Below are 22,677 nucleotides of genomic sequence, written 5' to 3' on the forward strand. Positions count from 1 at the left end.
AACACCATAGCAACCACCCAGAACACCCTAGAAACCACCTAGCAACCACCCAGAATACCTTAGTAACCACCTAGCAACACCATAGCAACCACCAAAACACCCTAGCAACCGCCTAGCAACACCCTAGCAACCACCTAGAATACCCTAGCAACCACCTAGCAACACCCTAGCAACCACCCAGCATACCCTAGCAACTGCCTAGCAACACCATAGCAACCACCCAGAACACCCTAGCAACCGCCTAGCAACATCATAGCAACCACCTAGAAAACCCTAGCAACCGCCTAGCAACAGCATAGCAACACCTAGCAACACCCTAGCAACCAACCAGAATACCCTAGCAACTGCCTAGCAACACCATAGCAACCACCAAAACACCCTAGCAACCGCCTAGCAACATCATAGCAACCACCTAGAACACCCTGGCAACCGCCTAGCAACACCCTAGCAACCCCCCATAATACCCTAGCAACAGCATAGCAACCACCAAAACACCATAGCAACCACCTAGCAACAGCATAGCAACCACCAAAACACCCTAGCAACCGCCTAGCAACAGCATAGCAACCACCCAGAACACCCTAGCAACAGCATAGCAACCACCCAAAACACCCTAGCAACCGCCTAGCAACCACCCAGAACACCCTAGCAACCGCCTAGCAACCACCCAGAATACCCTAGCAACTGCCTAGCAACACCATAGCAACCACCCAGAACACCATAGCAACCGCCTAGCAACCACCCAGAATACCTTAGCAACCGCCTAGCAACACCATAGCAACTACCCAGAACACCCTAGCAACTGCCTAACAACCACCCAGAACACCCTAGCAACCCCCTAGCAACAGCATAACAACCACCCAGAACACCCTAGCAACCGCCTAGCAACACCATAGCAACCACCCAGAATACCCTAGCAACCGCCTAGCAACACCATAGCGACCACCCATAACATCCTAGCAACCGCCTAGCAAAAAACGTTCTGGTCCAAACTTTCTCAAGCCAACTTCAAAGTTTGTCTCGACGAACTTTTGCATCTAGTTATTATTATTAGTGGTGCTTGCTGAAAGCAAGGCATCACTATTGTTATTGCTCATACTTATTATTCTTCTTCTTCTTATTGTTCTGGACAAAAGTTTGGCGCGTAACTCGCCCCGCACCGTTTGTCACAGACCCATGAATGAGGTGTCAAATCGACCGGCTTATTGAGGAGAGGTGTGCTATGACTTTTATAAGCGATCGGGGGTGCGGTGTTCGCCCCAGGGGCGAAAAAGCGCCCCAAAAAGTTCCATTGACTTAACATTGCGACGAACTTTGAGCACTCATAGCTCTTAGCGAGGATTTTGCAGAAACGTGTGATTTGCCACATTTGAAGAGGCTGACAGGCTCTGTAAGAACATACCTCACAATGGGGTAAAAGTTGCACCCCTGGGGGGCAGGAGCTGCCCAAAGTTGCCCCATTGACTTACTATGTGGAAGGAATGTCCCGTGAAACACACATGCTTTTCCTACTATGGTAAATTGCATAGGGATTTTGTAATGAACGTAGCTCTGGATCACAGTGTCATAGAGACAAGGGGGAGGGCTCATCTTACTCAGATGACCAATCAGTCTCTCAGGATCATTGTGAAGCTATCAAGCCACGCCCTAGCAACCATTTAGAGCACCTTAGCAACAAGTCCCATAGACTTCCATTGAAAGAGATCAAAGGGATATCTCAGGACTGAATTGTCATAGAAACATGGGGGTGGTCTCATTTGACTCGGGGCAGCAAACAGCCAATCATGAATCACCTCAACACTTCCTAGCCCCTCCCTAGCAACCATTGTCGAGCACCTTAGCAACCAAAATCCAAAGACGGATATCTTCCATTCTGAATGTCACAGAGGCATGGGAGTTGGTTTATATCATTCAAAGTGTCAAGAAGCCTTTGCAGTTTCATCATTGGCAGCTGTCAAGCAACTCCATAACAACCAAAAAGAGTACCCTAGCAACCGTTTAACAAAACGTATATCTCTGCATCAAAACATAGTATAGAGATGGGACTTGGCTCTTTTGACTAAATCATGGTAAACTATGGTAAATCATCCTAGAATCATAGTAAATCATACTAAAACATGGTAAAGCATGGTATACTATAGTAAATCATAGTAAACTATGGTAAATCATGGTAAACTATGGTAAATCATGCTAGAATCATAGTAAATCATACTTGAACATGGTAAATCATGGTATACTATAGTAAATCATGGTAAACTATAGTAAATCGTGGTAAATCATGGTAAACTGGTAAATCATGGTAAACTGATAATCATGCTAGAATCAGTAAATCATACTTGAACATGGTATATCATGGTATACTATAGTAAATCATGGTAAACTATGGTAAATCGTTGTAAATCATGGTAAACTATGGTAAATCATGCTAGAATCAGTAAATCATACTTGAACATGGTAAATCATGGTATACTATAGTAAATCATGGTAAACTATAGTAAATCATGGTAAATCGTGGTAAACTATGGTAAATCATGGTAAACTATGGTAAATCATGCTAGAATCAGTAAATCATACTTGAACATGGTATATCATGGTATACTATAGTAAATCATGGTAAACTATGGTAAATCGTGGTAAATCATGGTAAACTATGGTAAATCATGGTAAACTATGGTAAATCATGCTAGAATCAGTAAATCATACTTCAACATGGTAAATCATGGTATACTATAGTAAATCGTGGTAAATCGTGGTAAATCGTGGTAAACTATGGTAAATCATGGTAAACTATGGTAAATCATGCTAGAATCAGTAAATCATACTTGAACATGGTAAATCATGGTATACTATAGTAAATCATGGTAAACTATAGTAAATTGTGGTAAATCATGGTAAACTATGGTAAATCATGGTAAACTATGGTAAATCATGCTAGAATCAGTAAATCATACTTGAACATGGTAAATCATGGTATACTATAGTAAATCATGGTAAACTATAGTAAATCGTGGTAAATCATGGTAAAACTATGGCAAATCATGCTAGAATCATAGTAAATCATACTTGAACATGGTAAATCATGGTATACTATAGTAAATCTGGTAAACTATGGTAAATTGTGGTAAATCATGGTAAACTATGGTAAATCATGGTAAACCATGCTAGCAACGTGGTAAAACAAGCTAGCATCATGCTAGCTACATGCTAATCATGCTAACATGATGCTAGCATGATGCTAATAATGCTAGCATGATGCTAGCAACATGCTAATAATGTTAGCATGATACTAGCTACATGCTAATCATGCTAGCTTCTTGCTACAAACATGCTAGCAAACATGCTATTCATGTTAGCATCTTGTTAAAAAATGCTACCATCATGCTAACAAAATGCTAATCATGCTAGCTACATTCACGTTAGCTTTTGCTAAAAACATGCTAGCATGATGCTAACAACATGCTAATCATATTAGCATCATGCTAGCAACATGCTAGCATTATGTTAGTCACATGCTTATAATGCTAGCATGATGATCATTTTGTTATAATCTTGCTAAAAACTAGCTAAACGCACTTTAGCAACCGAGTGGCGAGTTTTGCCACTGCAAGCACCACTTCACATTTTCTTCAGGAAATGTACATTCCAGTTATTATTATTATTCCGAGACTAAAATTTCTATATGAAACTCCTCCTAGAGCTTTAACTCTACATACTCCAAACTCGGCTCAGACACTCAAACTGATCTGACTCGCGTTGCTATATCTTTTCAGACTGATCGGACTTACGGTTTTCCTAAAAATGACGATCAAAACTCGGAAAAACTCCCATTGACTTGCATTGGGGAGTTCTAAAAAATTCAAATTTAGATTCAAACTCACCAAACGACGAAAATTCAAATCAAAATACCTTGAAGACTAAACCAAACTGCCGTTCTATATACTATATTAGCCAATGAGACTCATTTAAACTAATGAACTCTAAACTCATACACTTATAAACTAATTAACTTATAAACTCATGAATTCATAGACTTATGAACTCTTAAACTCATAAATTAATAAACTCTGAACTCTTAAACTCATTTAAACTTATAAACTCTAAACTCATTTAAATTTATAAACTCAAAAACTCATACACTTATAAACTCATCAATTGATACACTTATAAACTCTAAACTCATAAACTCTTGAGTGTGCGTGTGTGTCTGAGTGAGTGTGTGAGCGAGTTAGTGTGTGTGTGTGTGTGTGTGTGTGTGTGTGTGCGCGTGTGTGTGTGTGTGTGTGTGTGTGTGTATCTAACTTATTTATCTATCTATCTGTCATGAACTTCAAACTACTGTAAACTACTTTAAACTTCAAACCACTTTAAACTTCTTACGTTTAAAGCTCCCAGCTCCCAAGCAACTCCATAGCAACCAAACTTGAGTACCCTAGCAACCATTTTGCAAGACCTATATCTCTGTATCAGAACATCGTATAGAGATGAGGTTTGGCTCTTTTGACTCATGCTAGCAAACAGCACTTCCAACATGCTACACATGCTAGCAGTGAATAGCTACATGCTAATAGTAATGAGTTAAGTGCTATATCATGCCAAGATCATGCTAAGAACTCTATAAAGACTCCATAGTAACCATCTGTGACAACTACCAACCACGTAGTAACATCATAGCAACCACCCAGAATACCTTAGCAACACCATAGCAACCACCCAGGACACCCTAGCAACCGCCTAGCAACCACCCAGAATACCTTAGCAACTGCCTAGCAACACCATAGCAACCACCCAGAACACCCTAGCAACCGCCTAGCAACCACCTAGAATACTCTAGCAACCACCTAGCAACACCATAGCAACCACCCAGAACACCCTAGCAACTGCCTAGCAACCACCCAAAACACCCTAGCAACCGCCTAGCAACCACCCAGAACACCCTAGCAACCACCTAGCAACACCCTAGCAACCACCCAGAACACCATAGCAACCACCTAGCTACACCCTAGCAACCACCCAGAACACCCTAGCAACCGCCTAGCAACACCCTAGCAACCACCCAAAATACCTTAGCAACTGCCTAGCAACACCCTAGCAACCGCCTAGCAACACCCTAGCAACCACCCAGAACACCCTAGCAACCACCTAGCAACCACCCAGAATACCCTAGCAACCGCCTAGCAACACCATAGCAACCACCCAGAACACCCTAGCAACCGCCTAGCAAAAAACTTTCTGGTCCAAACTTTCTCAAGCCAACTTAAAGTTTGTCTCGACGAACTTTAGCATCTAGTTATTATTATTCTTCTGACCGTAAAAATTTACAACTCAAACTCCTCCTAGAGCTTTAACTCTACATACTCCAAACTCGGCTCAGACACTCAAACTGATCTGACTCGCGTTGCTATATCTTTTCAGACTGATCGGACTTACGGTTTTCCTAAAAATGACGATCAAAACTCGGAAAAACTCATTCAAAAACTCCCATTGACTTACATTGGGGAGTTCTAAAAAATTCAAATTTAGATTCAAACTGACCAACCGACGAAAATTCAAATCAAAATACCTTGAAGACTAAACCAAACTGCCGTTCTATATACTATATGAGCCATTGAGACTCATTTAAACTAATGCACTCTAAACTCATACACTTATAAACTAATTAACTTATAAACTCATGAATTCATAGACTTATGAACTCTAAAACTCATAAATTAATAAACTCTGAACTCTTAAACTCATTTAAATGTATAAACTCAAAACTCATTTAAACTTATAAACTAAACTCAAAAACTTGTACACTTATAAACTCATCCATTTATACACTTATAAACTCTAAACTCATAAACTCTGAGTGTGTGTGTGTGTGTGTGTGTGTGTACACACACACACACACACACACACACACACACACACACACACACACACACACACTCTAAACTCATTTAAACTTATAAACTCAAAACTCAAAAACTCGTAAACTACTTTAAACTTCAAACCACTTTAAACGTATTAAGTTTAAAGCTTCCAGCTCCCAAGCAACTCCATAGCAACCAAACTTGAGTACCCTAGCAACCGTTTTGCAAGACCTATATCTCTGCATCAGAACATCGTATAGAGATGAGGTTTGGCTCTTTTGACTCATGCTAGCAAACAGCACTTCCAACATGCTACACATGCTAGCAGTGAATAGCTACATGCTAATAGCGATTAGTTAAGTGCTAAATCATGCCAAGATCATGCTAAGAACTCTATAAAAACTCCATAGTAACCATCTGTGACAACTACCAACCTCCTAGTAACACCATAGCAACAGCCCAGAACACCCTAGCAACCGCCTAGCAACCACCCAGAATACCTTAGCAACCGCCTTGCAACACCATAGCAACCACCCAGAACACCCTAGAAACCACCTAGCAACCACCCAGAATACCTTAGTAACCGCCTAGCAACACCATAGCAACCACCAAAACACCCTAGCAACCGCCTAGCAACACCCTAGCAACCACCTAGAATACCCTAGCAACCACCTAGCAACACCCTATCAACCACCCAGCATACCCTAGCAACTGCCTAGCAACATCATAGCAACCACCTAGAACACCCTAGCAACCGCCTAGCAACACCCTAACAACCCCCAGAATACCCTAGCAACCGCCTAGCAACAGCATAGCAACACCTAGCAACACCCTAGCAACCAACCAGAATACCCTAGCAACTGCCTAGCAACACCATAGCAACCACCAAAACACCCTAGCAACCGCCTAGCAACATCATAGCAACCACCTAGAACACCCTGGCAACCGCCTAGCAACACCCTAGCAACCCCCATAATACCCTAGCAACAGCATAGCAACCACCAAAACACCATAGCAACCGCCTAGCAACAGCATAGCAACCACCAAAACACCCTAGCAACCACCAAAACACCCTAGCAACCGCCTAGCAACAGCATAGCAACCACCCAGAACACCCTAGCAACAGCATAGCAACCACCCAAAACACCCTAGCAACCGCCTAGCAACAGCATAGCAACCACCCAGAACACCCTAGCAACCGCCTAGCAACCACCCAGAATACCCTAGCAACTGCCTAGCAGCGCCCTAGCAACCACCCAGAACACCCTAGCAACTGCCTAGCAACCACCAAGAAAACCCTAGCAACTGCCTAGCAACCACCCAGAACACCCTAGCAACTGCCTAGCAACGCCCTAGCAACCACCCAGAATACCATAGCAACTGCCTAGCAACGCCCTAGCAACCACCCAGAACACCCTAGCAACTGCCTAGCAACGCCCTAGCAACCACCCAGAATACCATAGCAACTGCCTAGCAACGCCCTAGCAACCACCCAGAATACCATAGCAACTGCCTAACACCATAGCAACCACCCATAACACCCTAGCAACGCCCTAGCAACCACCCAGAACACCCTAGCAACTGCCTAGCAACCACCAAGAAAACCCTAGCAACTGCCTAGCAACCACCCAGAACACCCTAGCAACTGCCTAGCAACGCCCTAGCAACCACCCAGAATACCATAGCAACTGCCTAGCAACGCCCTAGCAACCACCCAGAACACCCTAGCAACTGCCTAGCAACGCCCTAGCAACCACCCAGAATACCATAGCAACTGCCTAGCAACGCCCTAGCAACCACCCAGAATACCATAGCAACTGCCTAACACCATAGCAACCACCCATAACACCCTAGCAACGCCCTAGCAACCACCAAGAATACCCTAGCAACTGCCTAGCAGAGCCCTAGCAACCACCCAGAACACCCTAGCAACCATTTAGAGCCACATATAAACCATATTGCAACATATAGAAGCTATATTTCAGCTCCACAAACCATATTGCAACATATAGAAGCTATATTTCAGCTCCACAACATTGTACAGACATGGTTGTTGGCTCGTATGCAATCATGTACAACACCCTAGCAACCGAGTGGCGAGTTTTGCCACTGCAAGCACCATTTCACATTTTCTTCAGGAAATGTACATTCTAGTTAAGTTGGCTTGAGAGAGCCAACATATTGAAATCCTATTTAAACTTATTATTAAGTTGGCTTGAGAGAGCCAACATATTGAAATCCTATTTAAACTTATTATTATTATTATTAAGTTGGCTTGAGAGAGCCAACATATTGAAATCCTATTTAAACTTATTATTATTAAGTTGGCTTGAGAGAGCCAACATATTGAAATCCTATTTAAACTTATTATTATTAAGTTGGCTTGAGAGAGCCAACATATTGAAATCCTATTTAAACTTATTATTATTATTATTATTATTATTATTCCGAGACTAAAATTTCTATATGAAACTCCTCCTAGAGCTTTAACTCTACATACTCCAAACTCGGCTCAGACACTCAAACTGATCTGACTCGCGTTGCTATATCTTTTCAGACTGATCGGACTTACGGTTTTCCTAAAAATGACGATCAAAACTCGGAAAAACTTCCATTGACTTGCATTGGGGAGTTCTAAAAAATTCAAATTTAGATTCAAACTCACCAACCGACGAAAATTCAAATCAAAATACCTTGAAGACTAAACCAAACTGCCGTTCTATATACTATATTAGCCAATGAGACTCATTTAAACTAATGAACTCTAAACTCATACACTTATAAACTAATTAACTTATAAACTCATGAATTCATAGACTTATGCAACAGCATAGCAACACCTAGCAACACCCTAGCAACCAACCAGAATACCCTAGCAACTGCCTAGCAACACCATAGCAACCACCAAAACACCCTAGCAACCGCCTAGCAACATCATAGCAACCACCTAGAACACCCTGGCAACCGCCTAGCAACACCCTAGCAACCCCCATAATACCCTAGCAACAGCATAGCAACCACCAAAACACCATAGCAACCGCCTAGCAACAGCATAGCAACCACCAAAACACCCTAGCAACCACCAAAACACCCTAGCAACCGCCTAGCAACAGCATAGCAACCACCCAGAACACCCTAGCAACAGCATAGCAACCACCCAAAACACCCTAGCAACCGCCTAGCAACAGCATAGCAACCACCCAGAACACCCTAGCAACCGCCTAGCAACCACCCAGAATACCCTAGCAACTGCCTAGCAGCGCCCTAGCAACCACCCAGAACACCCTAGCAACTGCCTAGCAACCACCAAGAAAACCCTAGCAACTGCCTAGCAACCACCCAGAACACCCTAGCAACTGCCTAGCAACGCCCTAGCAACCACCCAGAATACCATAGCAACTGCCTAGCAACGCCCTAGCAACCACCCAGAACACCCTAGCAACTGCCTAGCAACGCCCTAGCAACCACCCAGAATACCATAGCAACTGCCTAGCAACGCCCTAGCAACCACCCAGAATACCATAGCAACTGCCTAACACCATAGCAACCACCCATAACACCCTAGCAACGCCCTAGCAACCACCCAGAACACCCTAGCAACTGCCTAGCAACCACCAAGAAAACCCTAGCAACTGCCTAGCAACCACCCAGAACACCCTAGCAACTGCCTAGCAACGCCCTAGCAACCACCCAGAATACCATAGCAACTGCCTAGCAACGCCCTAGCAACCACCCAGAACACCCTAGCAACTGCCTAGCAACGCCCTAGCAACCACCCAGAATACCATAGCAACTGCCTAGCAACGCCCTAGCAACCACCCAGAATACCATAGCAACTGCCTAACACCATAGCAACCACCCATAACACCCTAGCAACGCCCTAGCAACCACCAAGAATACCCTAGCAACTGCCTAGCAGAGCCCTAGCAACCACCCAGAACACCCTAGCAACCATTTAGAGCCACATATAAACCATATTGCAACATATAGAAGCTATATTTCAGCTCCACAAACCATATTGCAACATATAGAAGCTATATTTCAGCTCCACAACATTGTACAGACATGGTTGTTGGCTCGTATGCAATCATGTACAACACCCTAGCAACCGAGTGGCGAGTTTTGCCACTGCAAGCACCATTTCACATTTTCTTCAGGAAATGTACATTCTAGTTAAGTTGGCTTGAGAGAGCCAACATATTGAAATCCTATTTAAACTTATTATTAAGTTGGCTTGAGAGAGCCAACATATTGAAATCCTATTTAAACTTATTATTATTATTATTAAGTTGGCTTGAGAGAGCCAACATATTGAAATCCTATTTAAACTTATTATTATTAAGTTGGCTTGAGAGAGCCAACATATTGAAATCCTATTTAAACTTATTATTATTAAGTTGGCTTGAGAGAGCCAACATATTGAAATCCTATTTAAACTTATTATTATTATTATTATTATTATTATTCCGAGACTAAAATTTCTATATGAAACTCCTCCTAGAGCTTTAACTCTACATACTCCAAACTCGGCTCAGACACTCAAACTGATCTGACTCGCGTTGCTATATCTTTTCAGACTGATCGGACTTACGGTTTTCCTAAAAATGACGATCAAAACTCGGAAAAACTTCCATTGACTTGCATTGGGGAGTTCTAAAAAATTCAAATTTAGATTCAAACTCACCAACCGACGAAAATTCAAATCAAAATACCTTGAAGACTAAACCAAACTGCCGTTCTATATACTATATTAGCCAATGAGACTCATTTAAACTAATGAACTCTAAACTCATACACTTATAAACTAATTAACTTATAAACTCATGAATTCATAGACTTATGAACTCTTAAACTCATAAATTAATAAACTCTGAACTCTTAAACTCATTTAAACTTATAAACTCTAAACTCATTTAAATTTATAAACTCAAAAACTCATACACTTATAAACTCATCAATTGATACACTTATAAACTCTAAACTCATAAACTCTTGAGTGTGCGTGTGTGTCTGAGTGAGTGTGTGAGCGAGTTAGTGTGTGTGTGTGTGTGTGTGTGTGTGTGTGTGTGCGCGCGTGTGTGTGTGTGTATTTATACTTATTTATCTATCTATCTGTCATGAACTTCAAACTACTGTAAACTACTTTAAACTTCAAACCACTTTAAACTTCTTACGTTTAAAGCTCCCAGCTCCCAAGCAACTCCATAGCAACCAAACTTGAGTACCCTAGCAACCGTTTTGCAAGACCTATATCTCTGCATCAGAACATCGTATAGAGATGAGGTTTGGCTCTTTTGACTCATGCTAGCAAACAGCACTTCCAACATGCTACACATGCTAGCAGTGAATAGCTACATGCTAATAGTGATTAGTTAAGTGTTAAATCATTCTAAGAACTCTATAAAACTCCAGAGTAACCATCTGTGACAACTACCAACCACCTAGTAACACCATATCAACCGCCCTGAATACCTTAGCAACCGCCTAGCAACCACCCAGAATACCCTAGCAACCGCCTAGCAACACCATAGCAACCACCCAGAATACCCTAGCAACCACCTAGCAACACCATAGCAACCACCCAGAACACCCTAGCAACCACCTAGCAACCACCCAGAACACCCTAGCAACCGCCTAGCAACACCCTAGCAACCAACCAGAATACCCTAGCAACCACCTAGCAACAGCATAGCAACCACCCAGAACACCCTAGCAACCGCCTAGCAACCACCCAGAACACCCTAGCAACCAACCAGAATACCCTAGCAACCACCTAGCAACACCATAGCAACCACCCAGAACACCCTAGCAACCAACCAGAATACCCTAGCAACCACCTAGCAACAGCATAGCAACCACCCAGAACACCCTAGCAACCGCCTAGCAACCACCCAGGATACCTTAGTAACCGCATAGCAACACCATAGCAACCACCCAGAACACCCTAGCAACAGCATAGCAACCACCCAGAACACCCTAGAAACCGCCTAGCAACACCCTAGCAACCACCTAGCAACCACCCAGAACACCCTAGCAACCGCCTAGCAACCACCCAGAACATCCTAGCAACCGCCTAGCAACCACCCAAAATACCTTAGCAACCACCTAGCAACACCATAGCAACCACCCAGAACACCCTAGCAACCGCCTAGCAAAAAACGTTCTTGTCCAAACTTTCTCAAGTCAACTTAAAGTTTGTCCCGACGAACTTTTGCATCTAGTTTTTATATTGTAAACACTGTTTTACATTATGTACTGGTATTGAACTGTGATTACAATATAAGTTGCCACAGTGTGTTCATAATGTAATGAATTTCTCATTCAATAACCCATTACAATATGCGAAAATTTTCTATTACATTGGAAATATATTATTACATTATGACCTCAAGATTTTATTACGTTTTGAGAAAATGTTTACATTGTTAGCATTTTATTACATTATGAGTTGCTACAAATGCAAGTAAATTACAAAGCATATAAGCAGGAGTGATTACGTTATCGTGTTTATGCAAGCAGCATTTTTACCAGCAGCAAGCCATTTGTTTAGTTGCTGTGAGAATACAGCGACTAAGCATCGCAGACATGAGAAAACCTTTAACTGAAATAGGTTTTGCGCAGATATACACATTCAACCGGGGCTCACCATATTTTGCTCAACCTCTGTTATTCATCTTTTGTGCCAAACGACTTCCACATACAAAGAGGAGGATAGAGGGTTTTGACAAAGACAATTATCAAATGACACTAAATTATCATACTATTTTCTTAGGTGGTTGCTGGGGGTTTCTTTTCTCATCTCCATCAGCCTGCAATGTGATATCATGTGTTAAAGCCACACATAGTGTGTGTTCTAATTAGGTACGTTTGAGCTATATTGGCTCAGGTACACATAGCATAGTCCACTAGCTTTAAGCCATTTGAAAAAGCATGTACAGGCACACATATCATAGCCCACTAGCATTTAAGATGGCAACGCAGTTAGTCGCAGCGACCCGGAGCTCTCCCTATAGCAGCTTTAGTAGCGTTAGTAATAGTAATGTTAAAACTTACACTGACAGAAATCTTGCGTCTAAGGGACTGGTGTTTGGGACGTGCACCCAGTGACACTGGCTCCATCCGGTTAGCGATTATGCACTCAGCGGTATGCACAAAGAACACCAGACCCACCAAGGAGAGATGCAGGCGGAGATGTGAGAGGAAGCGGAAGTGGGGTAAGAGGACCGGTATCAGAACAAGGCTACGATTAGCCCCGCACAAACCTGCTGTTCCCAGATTCTTCCTTGCTAACGCCAGCTCCCTCGTTAACAAGATGGACGATGTAAAATTTTTAACGCTTAAATGCAGACCGTTTTACCTGCCCAGGGAATTCTCAATTGTCTTTATCACTGCCATTTACGTCCATGCCCGAGCTAATGTTAAGCTAGCCATGGCAAAGCTGCACAATGCCATCTGTAAGCAGAAAAACAAACACCCAGAAAGCATTTTTATTGTGGCAGGTATCTTTGATCAATCGTGTCTAAAGACTGTTCTGCCCAAATTTTACTAAAATGTGGACATTAAAACAAGGAAAAATAAAAGACTGGGCCAGGTCTACACACATGTTCCTGGGGCTTATAAAACTTACTGCTCACCTCATCTTGGACAGTTGAACCACCTGTCCTTGTACCTGACCCCAACCTACAAGCCTCTCATCGGCAGAACAAAACCACAGATCAAGACAGTGCAGACCTGGACTGAGAAGGTTTCTTCAGCCCTGCAGGACTGTTTTGAGGATACCAGGTGGGAGCTTTTTGAACTGTTAGACATAAAGCTCTATACCACCACAGTCCTGTATTATATCAATTTCTGCACAGACATTAGCCTGGGTTTCCCCATTCTGCCTTGCGTGCAGCGTGATTTTATTCACGCTGCTAGGCAGCCTGGACACCATGGACCAGGAACGCTTTGATGATAACTTCAATGAATATTACCCACGCGCCATGTGGCAAGGTGTAAGGAACATCACTAACTATAAGCAGAGCAACAGTCATCACACCACCACTGACCCCTCCCTCCCTGATCAGCTAAACATATTCCTCCCCCGATTTGAGAACAGCTCCAGCTTCAACAGGATGAAAGACGCAGACACCAGTTTTTCAGAGAGCGACCAGCCACTCACTCTCTGGCAATAAAGCAACAGGGCCAGATGGTGTTTCAGAACGAGTAGTGAAGGCATGTGCTGATCAGCTCACTGCAGTATTCACACACATCTTCAACCTATCATTACAGCAAGCCACTTTCCCCCATGTCTGAAAACTGCCACTATAATCCCCATTCCCAAAACCTCCAAAGCCATTACCAGCATGAATTATTACCGGCCAATTGCTCTCACCCGGGTGATTATGAAATGCTTTGAGAGGTTTTGTCCCATATTAAAGCATGTATCCCTCCTGACCTCAACAAACACCAGTTTGCATATAACAGAGGTCCCCAAACTTTTTACTATGAAGGACTAAAAATCAAACTAGATTCAGGTAAACGTTGCATTACCAAACTGTAATATATTAAAATTGCCATGGGTTCCCCTCATTTGTTTTATAGGTAAAAATAAATAAATAGAAAAACACCACTTTGTATTCTGCTTAACTAATGTAGTTTTATTTTACAAGTTGTATAGTTCAATTAACTTATATTACAATGGAAAGTTTGAAACAATCCTATTTACAGTACAATGCAGTTCAAACCTAATACAGCTTTTTAAGCTAAAATACCACCACATGGTTGCAATTTCAGTGAATTCTAATGAGAGTCATGAAGCTGGTCCTTATTTTTCAAAAGATTTTTCCAAATTGGGCTGCAGCTGACTTACTGACGAAGTCGGGATATTATGTAGGTGAGAGTTAGTTGGTTTGCTTCTCAGTTTACACTTGTTCAAGTTCATCAGACTGAAAGTCTGCTCACAGAGGTAGGTACTGCCAAACAGAGACAGCATCACTTGTGCATGTTTGCACACCTTTGGGTACCTATTTACTGGAACTCATTTAAAGAAGCCTGTCAAGGAAAGGGACCTAAACTTGTGTTTCATTCTGAATCACACTGAAGCTCAATAAGTTCCATCTGAATATCGTCACTGACGGTGACCACACTGATAGTGAAGTGTTGAGCAAACAACTCAAAGTGAGTAGCACTGTGTCCTCATAGCGACTGTCAAACTCCTGGATAAGGTTGCTGAGAACAGCATCATACTCTGGGACCTCCTCTTTCATTATGCCTGCCTCTCTAAGACAGGGGAAAATGGGCTAAATTCTGTGGATGTGGGGTGAGAGAGAACAAGAGGGGAACAGTGTGAGACTGGGAGTGACAGAAGAGAAAAACAGGCATGTAAAAACAGGGAGGCAAATAAAATAAATAACTGACAAAAGAAGGATATTAATCCATGATAATTTAAGAAAGATTAACACAAATGTTACAGCTTGATGAACAAAAAAATACCAGATATGAATGCTTACACCACTGGATATGAATGCAAACTAAATATAATTAACAATTAAAGCTGTGAGCAGCATTTAGAGGGGTTCAAGCATTTACGGCCTTTAAGCACATAAGGCAATTTAGTGAGTTTTCTGAGTTTTCGTTTAGGATTTACAGGCTTTTGGGTGTTTTTTGCCATACCCATTTTCTAAATGATCCTACCCAAAGGGTAAAGTTTAACTTTTTTATATATAATGATTGATCTAGAGAGTCCAGAGAATTGTACTGCTCTGGTTTGGTTCCGATTGGGCGAAAAACCTAGGACTAGTTCGCAAAAGTAGGTTTTTAACATAATCACAAGTATTTAATGAACAAATTGATTGACAGCAGTGGTTCTTGAGACAAAGTTGTTCAGTATGAGGGGATCTATCAAATGATATGCATCACGTGATTACAGAGCCGTAAAACCCGTTAGCATCAACTAGTGGCCGATTTCTTTAAAAATTCTTACAGACCTCTTGGACCATAAGTCGAACGTGCCCACGAGTTTCGTTCCGATCGGCCTCCGTTAACCTTGTCTAATACCTGTAGGTGCTCAAACTTCATTGGCCGACGGAGGCCATGTTTTTTGATATACGCCAATGTCCTCATAGACATACATGGCACCTTGGACCAAGGCACTGCATACCAATTTCCAAGTCAATCGGACTAACGGTCAGGTGGTCATAGCCCTTTTTATGTTTTTTTTTTCATGCTATAGCACCAGCTAGTGTTCAGTTCAGTAATTTTTACTGTGACCTCAAATTGAACTCCTACAAATGTGTACCGAGTTTGGTGAAGATATCTCATTTACTTCTTGAGTTATAGCCATTTTAGTAAAATAGGCTACTCCCACAACGTACATTTTGGCACCCCTTAGCGACCGTGAATCGAAATTTCTACTTTTTTTCGATAATTATTGATAGTTAGACTCCAGAGAACATTTCTGCACTGGTTTGGTTCTGAAAAACCTAGGACTAGTTTGCAAAAGTAGGTTTTGGACAAAATTCAAGATGGCAGAAAATGTTTGCTGCCGGAATCGAAATCGGATATACATTATGTCCGGCTTCAGCCAAGGATCACAGTGATATAAGACACTTGAGTCTAGGACAAACCGTCTAGGAGTTATGAGCAATTTCATATTGCAATTTTGCTTGCTGTAGCGCCACCTATTGGCCAATCGGGGTCATACTTTGATAGGTTCTCCCCAAATTGAGGACTACCATTTGGCCAAGTTTCAAGACTCCAGCATTTATGGTTTGGGCTTATGCATATGCGTTTTACGGCATAAGAAAAATAATAAAAATCCTTACAATTACAATAGGGTTTCAGCACTTTGTGCTTGAACCCCTAATAATAATAACTGCACATACATTTTTGTGAATATTATAATTGTGAATGTTACCTGCTGAAAGATGTATTCTGAGCAGCAGTAGTTTTTGTTTGAAGGCTCTGACATGATCAAAAAGCTGGGTGATAATCTGGTCTTTTCCCCAGATCTGAACTTTCAAAACATTGAGCAGCTCTATGACGTCCACAAGGAAAGCCAGGTCAGAAAGTCATTTCTTATCTGTGGGCACTTGAATATTACCATTCTTGCTTTCCTGAAAAACTCTGATCTCATCACGCAGATCAAAAAAATCTCCTGAGAACTTTTCCTCAGCTCAGCCATCTAACCTCCTGGTGGTACAACACATCACCATATTGCACATCCATCTCATCCAACAGTACCTTGAACGGCCGGAGCAACAGCGCTTTGGAGTATATACTGTTAACAATTTGAACGATATCACGCACAAGCCAGATGGATTTAGAACATAGCTGTTCTTGGTGTAAAATATAGTGGTACTTAACCACTTTCACTGACTTTCTGAGACACCAACTTAGCTGGGCTGAGTCTCAGCCAATTAATAAACCTATTTTTTTTTAAAGAAAAAAATAGGTTTTAATCTTAGTACCGATTCTCAGCCTTTAGTAAACCAAAACAGAGCCACACCTGAGCCTTAACTAGCCCAGTCCCAAAACAGACCTGTTATCTTTTATACATTGTATACTAATTTATATTTTTTTTACAGTACTTGCCATTATTTGTTTTGATAAAGTACAAACATACAAATATAGTATATAAACACAATCATGCCATTAAACTACATTTAATTGATCACACACACACACACACACACACACACACACACACACACACACACACACACACACACAAATGTACAGTCTATAAGAGAAATGTACCAGACAGATAGTGTTTTTTTATTGCAGAAATGTCAAAAAGCACTTGCAAAGTAGTCCAAATGATGATGTGTAGAATCTGATTTCCTCTCTGGTGATATACAGTAGCTTTGTGAGTGAGATCCATTCTTTGAAAGTACACATTACTCATTCAAACACACCTTACCTGAAACACAGCATCAATGAACATTTGATATCTTAAAATATTGTCATAAAGCTTCTTGAGATTTCCATTGCTGAAAATTCCTCCACTCAAAGAAATCAGGACAGAAGTGGTTGAAAGTGAACAAAAGAGACCAGGTTTAAACAGGAATGCATCTCCTTCATATTCTTGTGATCAGATCAACTAAAACACATCTTAATACTAGGTGGAAACAGGGCCTGAGAATTAAAGTTCAATTGTTTGAGTTCAGCAGCAAGCAGCACAATCAAACGCTTCACAGGTGGACTCCACATGCACAAGTCAAGTCATCTTCATTTTTTATAGCGCTTTTAACAATGTAGATTGTTCCAAAGCGGCTTTACATTGATAATAGGAAATTAAAGTAACAGAGATTGTTTTAGCTTTATAGCAGCTCTAGAATAAATTTATTGTCCAGCTTTGAAGATTGATTCACCTCCGTCGCAACGATCATTAGTTATTAACTTAGGGGCCGCTAACACGACACCGTTTTAACAGAAAACTCTTAAGTTCTTTCTGCGCAAACTTCAAAAACGCGAACCAGTGAGAACGCCGATGGCGTGCACATGCACATTACTAGTTCAGTTTATAGGTATGCGCGTTTGAATATATGTGAGCAGGCGTGTAGTACTTCCCTACAAATCAACCCTCAACATACAACTTGTCTGGCCTTAAAATTTATAATACACAATTTTTCGGAATTATCCCGACAACGCTTTATCTGTAGAGAGGTAAAGGGATGGGAGGGAGGCCTTCACAGGGGAGAGACTAGTTGACATTTCAGGACTGCACTGTCGTCGCATCCAGGCGCAGGTCCTTCATCAGCACAAATAATAGGTTCTTCTTTCCTGCTTTTTAAGCCAAGTTGAACGGCATTAGACATTAGTTTCTGGGAGTGTACATTACTGAGAACCTGACCTGGAGCCTGAACACCACTTGCATGAACATCAGTGGCTGTTCTTCCTGAGACGCAACAGGCTTCCTTTGAGACTACTGATCAGCTTCTACCACTCCACAATAGAAAGTATTCTTATATATTGCTATACTGTGTGGTATTCCAGCTGCACCGCTTCGGACAAAAAAGACCTGCTGAGGGTTGTGAAAACCACTGAAAGGATTGTCGGCTCCCTCCTCACAAACCTGTGTGACATACATTTAAAACGTCTCTTCACACTGGCCAGAAGTTATTTTGTTCATTTATATATATATAGCCACTCTGGAGAAAACGGTGATGTCATCGTCCAGCTCAGTTCAGTTCTCATATAATGGTATCAATGCAGGCAGATCAATAATATTGTTGAATATTAAGTGTCCCCAACTAAGCAAGCCAAAAGCCAAAGGCAGCAAATACGACGGTGACAAGGAACCAAAACTCCATCAGGTGACAGAATGGAAAAATAAACCTTGGGAGAAACCAGGCTCAGTCAGGGGGTCAGATCTCCTCTGGCCAACAGACGAACAGTGTATGATTATGATTCAGGCAGCATTACAGGTAAGAAGTCAGATTGGATTGGAACATTCAGAATATTTATCCAGTTCCATCTGGTTGAAGATTGGAGTCATCACGCCGGTATGGAGACGAGTTTGTTGAGGATCAGTGCTGATGGCTGTCGTGTCGATGAGGCCTTCACAGGGAGAGTCTAGTTGACACAACCTCTGCTGACACTTCAGGAATGCATTGTGGTCAAATCTATGAGCAGGTCCATCATCTGATCTGGTTACGGCCCGGATCCGGTTGGCTACATCATGCGATGTGGTCTTGTCTAGGCGCAGGTCCATCATCTGATCTGGATACGGCCTGGATACGGCTGACTACATCATGCATTGTGGTTGTGTCTAGGCGCAAGTCCTCCATCTGATCTGGATACGGCCCGGATCCGGCTGATTATAGTAAACCTCTGAATAAGCAAAAAGACTAAAATTGGCATAGATGCCATTCTTCTTATGATGTAACGAGTACAATGGTGTTATAGGAAGTGTTCCTGGTTCCGGCTGACCTAAATTATGCAGCCTAATAATAATTTAACTGATTTGAATAATAGGAATGTATAATTCTCTATTTGTATACCAGGTTAAATAGATGTGTTTTTAGTCTACATTTAAACTGACAGAGTGTGTCTGCTTCCCAGACAATGTTAGGGAGACTGTTCCAGAGTTTAGGTGCTAGAGTGGAAAAGGATCTACCGCCAGCAGTCGATTTTGATTTTCTAGTTATTATCAACTGGCCAAAATTTTAAGATTGCAATAGATGTGAAGGACTATAATGCGTTAAGAGCTCACTCAAGTACTGGGGAGCTAAACCATTGAGTGCTTTGTAAGTAATCAGCAATATTTTAAAATGTATACAATGTTTAATAGGGAGCCAATGCAGTGTTGACAGAACCAGGCTAATTTGGTCATACTTCCTGGTTCTAGTAAGAACTCTAGCTGCTGCGTTTTGGACCAGCTGTAGTTTGTTTATTATGCGTGCAGGGCAACCACCCATAAGAGCATTACAATAATCTAGCCTTGAGGTCATGAACGCATTAACTAACTGTTCCACATTTTTCATTGAAAGCATATGTCGTAATTTACATTTACATTTATGCATTTGGCAGACGCTTTTATCCAAAGCGACTTACATTGCATTTTAAGGTACACATTTACATTCTTATCAGCTCTTGCTTTCCCTGGGAATCAAACCCATGACCTTGGCGTTGCCAAATGCAGCACTAAGGTCCAATATCACTATTAGAGAGATACAACCACAATAGGATGATAAAAGCAAATAATTTGTAACTCTAATAAGAGCAGTCTCATTACTATGATCCTTTCTAAATCCTGACTGGAAATCCTCACAGATTCCATTTCTTTCTAAAAAGGAACATTGTTGTGAGGATACTGCCTTTTCTAGTATTTTTGACAGAAAGGGTAGATTTGAGATCAGCCTGTAATTGACTAATTCTCTAGGATCAAGTTGCGTTTTTTAAATAAGAGGTTTAATAATAACCAGTTTAAAAGTTTTCAGTACATATCCTAAAGACAAAAATGAATGAATGATTTTAAGAAGAGGATCTATGACCTCTGGAAGCATCTCTTTCAGTAGCTTAGCTTATAGGGTGTAACATACACATTGTTGATTTAGATGATTTAAAGAGTTCAGACAATTCTTCCTCTTCTATAACAACGAATTAATGGAATTTTTCCACAGTGACACTAGAATTCACTGTCTGATGCCATACAGTAGTAGACGGCTCCATAGTATTATCAATCTTGCAAGTAAAGAAGTTCATAAAGTCATTACTGCTATGCTGTTTGGAAACTTCAGAAGTTGAAGCTTTATTTCTTGTTAATTTAGCCACTGTATCAATTAAATTGCCATCACCTTTGTCTCCTAAATGAAGAGGGATTTTCTATGGTGTACACTTTGTATTGTTCAATCTTCATTGTCATTGGAGGTAATTCATGTATGCTATATTCAAGGCCCCAGGCTGAGGGAGGGCCCTGGTGATGCTGGGAAAAAATTATAACCTCATTTTATAATGTGTTGACTGTCCCTTTAAAATTACGCTTTATTGCTTTGCTTTGAATGCATTTGCAGGCTTTTCAAAGTTCTGTCATGAAACTCTAGATGGCTCAGGCTAATAGGTCCTTAATTCAATCTGCTTGCAATCACATCATTCTCTATAGGGCACAGCTGATTGATTCCTGCTGTATCAGTAGTCAATGAATTCGCTGCTCAACTATCAAATACTGTTACTGTAAAATATTCACATTCGTTTTCTGTTTAAATGATAAACATTGTTGTAGTGGGCATTCACATTCACTCATTTTCCTGACCACTCTCCAAAACAGTTTGTTTTATGATAAGTGATTTTACTTTCAACCTCAATACATTTTTGAGGACATGGATATCATCATTGTGTTTTAAATTACTTTGGTACTCTTCTTATATTACAAAATTATAATCTATCATACATTTTTTCTCTCTTTAATTATAGGGGGATCAAGGCGACCAGGGTCCACGGGTATGTGTTTTTTTCTTGCATGTCCTACTCTGATGTGTGGATGAATGTGTGTTATGTCTCCCTTATGCCTTATGGACTTGTGGGTTGCATTTTTGAGATGCATGGGTTTCTGTGGACAAGGCTGACTCGGGCTTGTCAAGCACAACAGAGCCTTACTTGTGTGTGTGTGTGTGTGTGTGTGTGTGTGTGTGTGTGTGTGTGTGTGTGTGTGTGTGTGTGTGTGTGTGAATAAGTCTTGAAACTATGAACACTTGGAGTCATTTTGAATAATCAGTACCGGCAGCCTGCCTGCAATATTTTGGAGACTTTTCAACAATATCGGCTCATATCAGTTGTGTAAGATCAAAGTCAAAGTCTAAAGTCCTAGAATCAAAGTCCTAACATACTGCGGCTTCATAATGACGTGCGTGTATGTCAGACTAAGAGCTCATTCAAAGAATGTAATTATTTCCAGCACAGTTGCTTGACAGCTTGATAAATTCATACCTCTTAAAGGAATATTATGAAGAATGTGCTTTGCTATAGTTGACAGATTATGAAATAAATCACTTGCATATCTCATTCCAATATCCTTGTATGTGCGCTGAGATTCAATGACTGCTCTTCAGTTGGGCGAAACACAGCTTCTCTCTATCCCAGAATTGTGTCTTTTCCTCTCATGATTTCTCTCTCTCTCTCTCTCTGTTACTTTGTGCATTTTCTTGGTATGTATCATAATCTTGAACAGACTCTAAGGGGGTCTCAGCTTGAGTGAGTGCCTTGAACTGTTTTCGCCCATGCATTGGAGTGAGCGGAAGTTAAAGGGATAGTTCACTTTGAAATAAAATTTTGGTATGTTTTAGCTTACCTCAAGGGCATCCAAGATGTAGGTGTCTTTGTTTCCGCAGTAGTTTCAATTTGA

At 41.2% G+C, this 22,677-nt stretch overlaps 1 protein-coding gene across 2 annotated transcripts in view; it reads left to right on the plus strand.

The window, feature by feature from the left end:
* col25a1 (collagen type XXV alpha 1 chain) overlaps positions 1 to 22,677 on the plus strand; it is a 1,104,568-nt gene that overhangs the window by 672,634 nt on the left and 409,257 nt on the right. For both annotated transcript variants that reach the window (XM_079866340.1, XM_079866339.1), the window contains one exon: positions 21,750 to 21,776. In XM_079866340.1, coding sequence (XP_079722466.1) covers positions 21,750 to 21,776 — 27 coding nt within the window. The remainder of the gene's footprint in view (positions 1 to 21,749; positions 21,777 to 22,677) is intronic.

Source organism: Squalius cephalus (genome assembly GCF_949319135.1).
Source record: "Squalius cephalus genome assembly, chromosome: 3".
NCBI lineage: Eukaryota > Metazoa > Chordata > Actinopteri > Cypriniformes > Leuciscidae > Squalius > Squalius cephalus.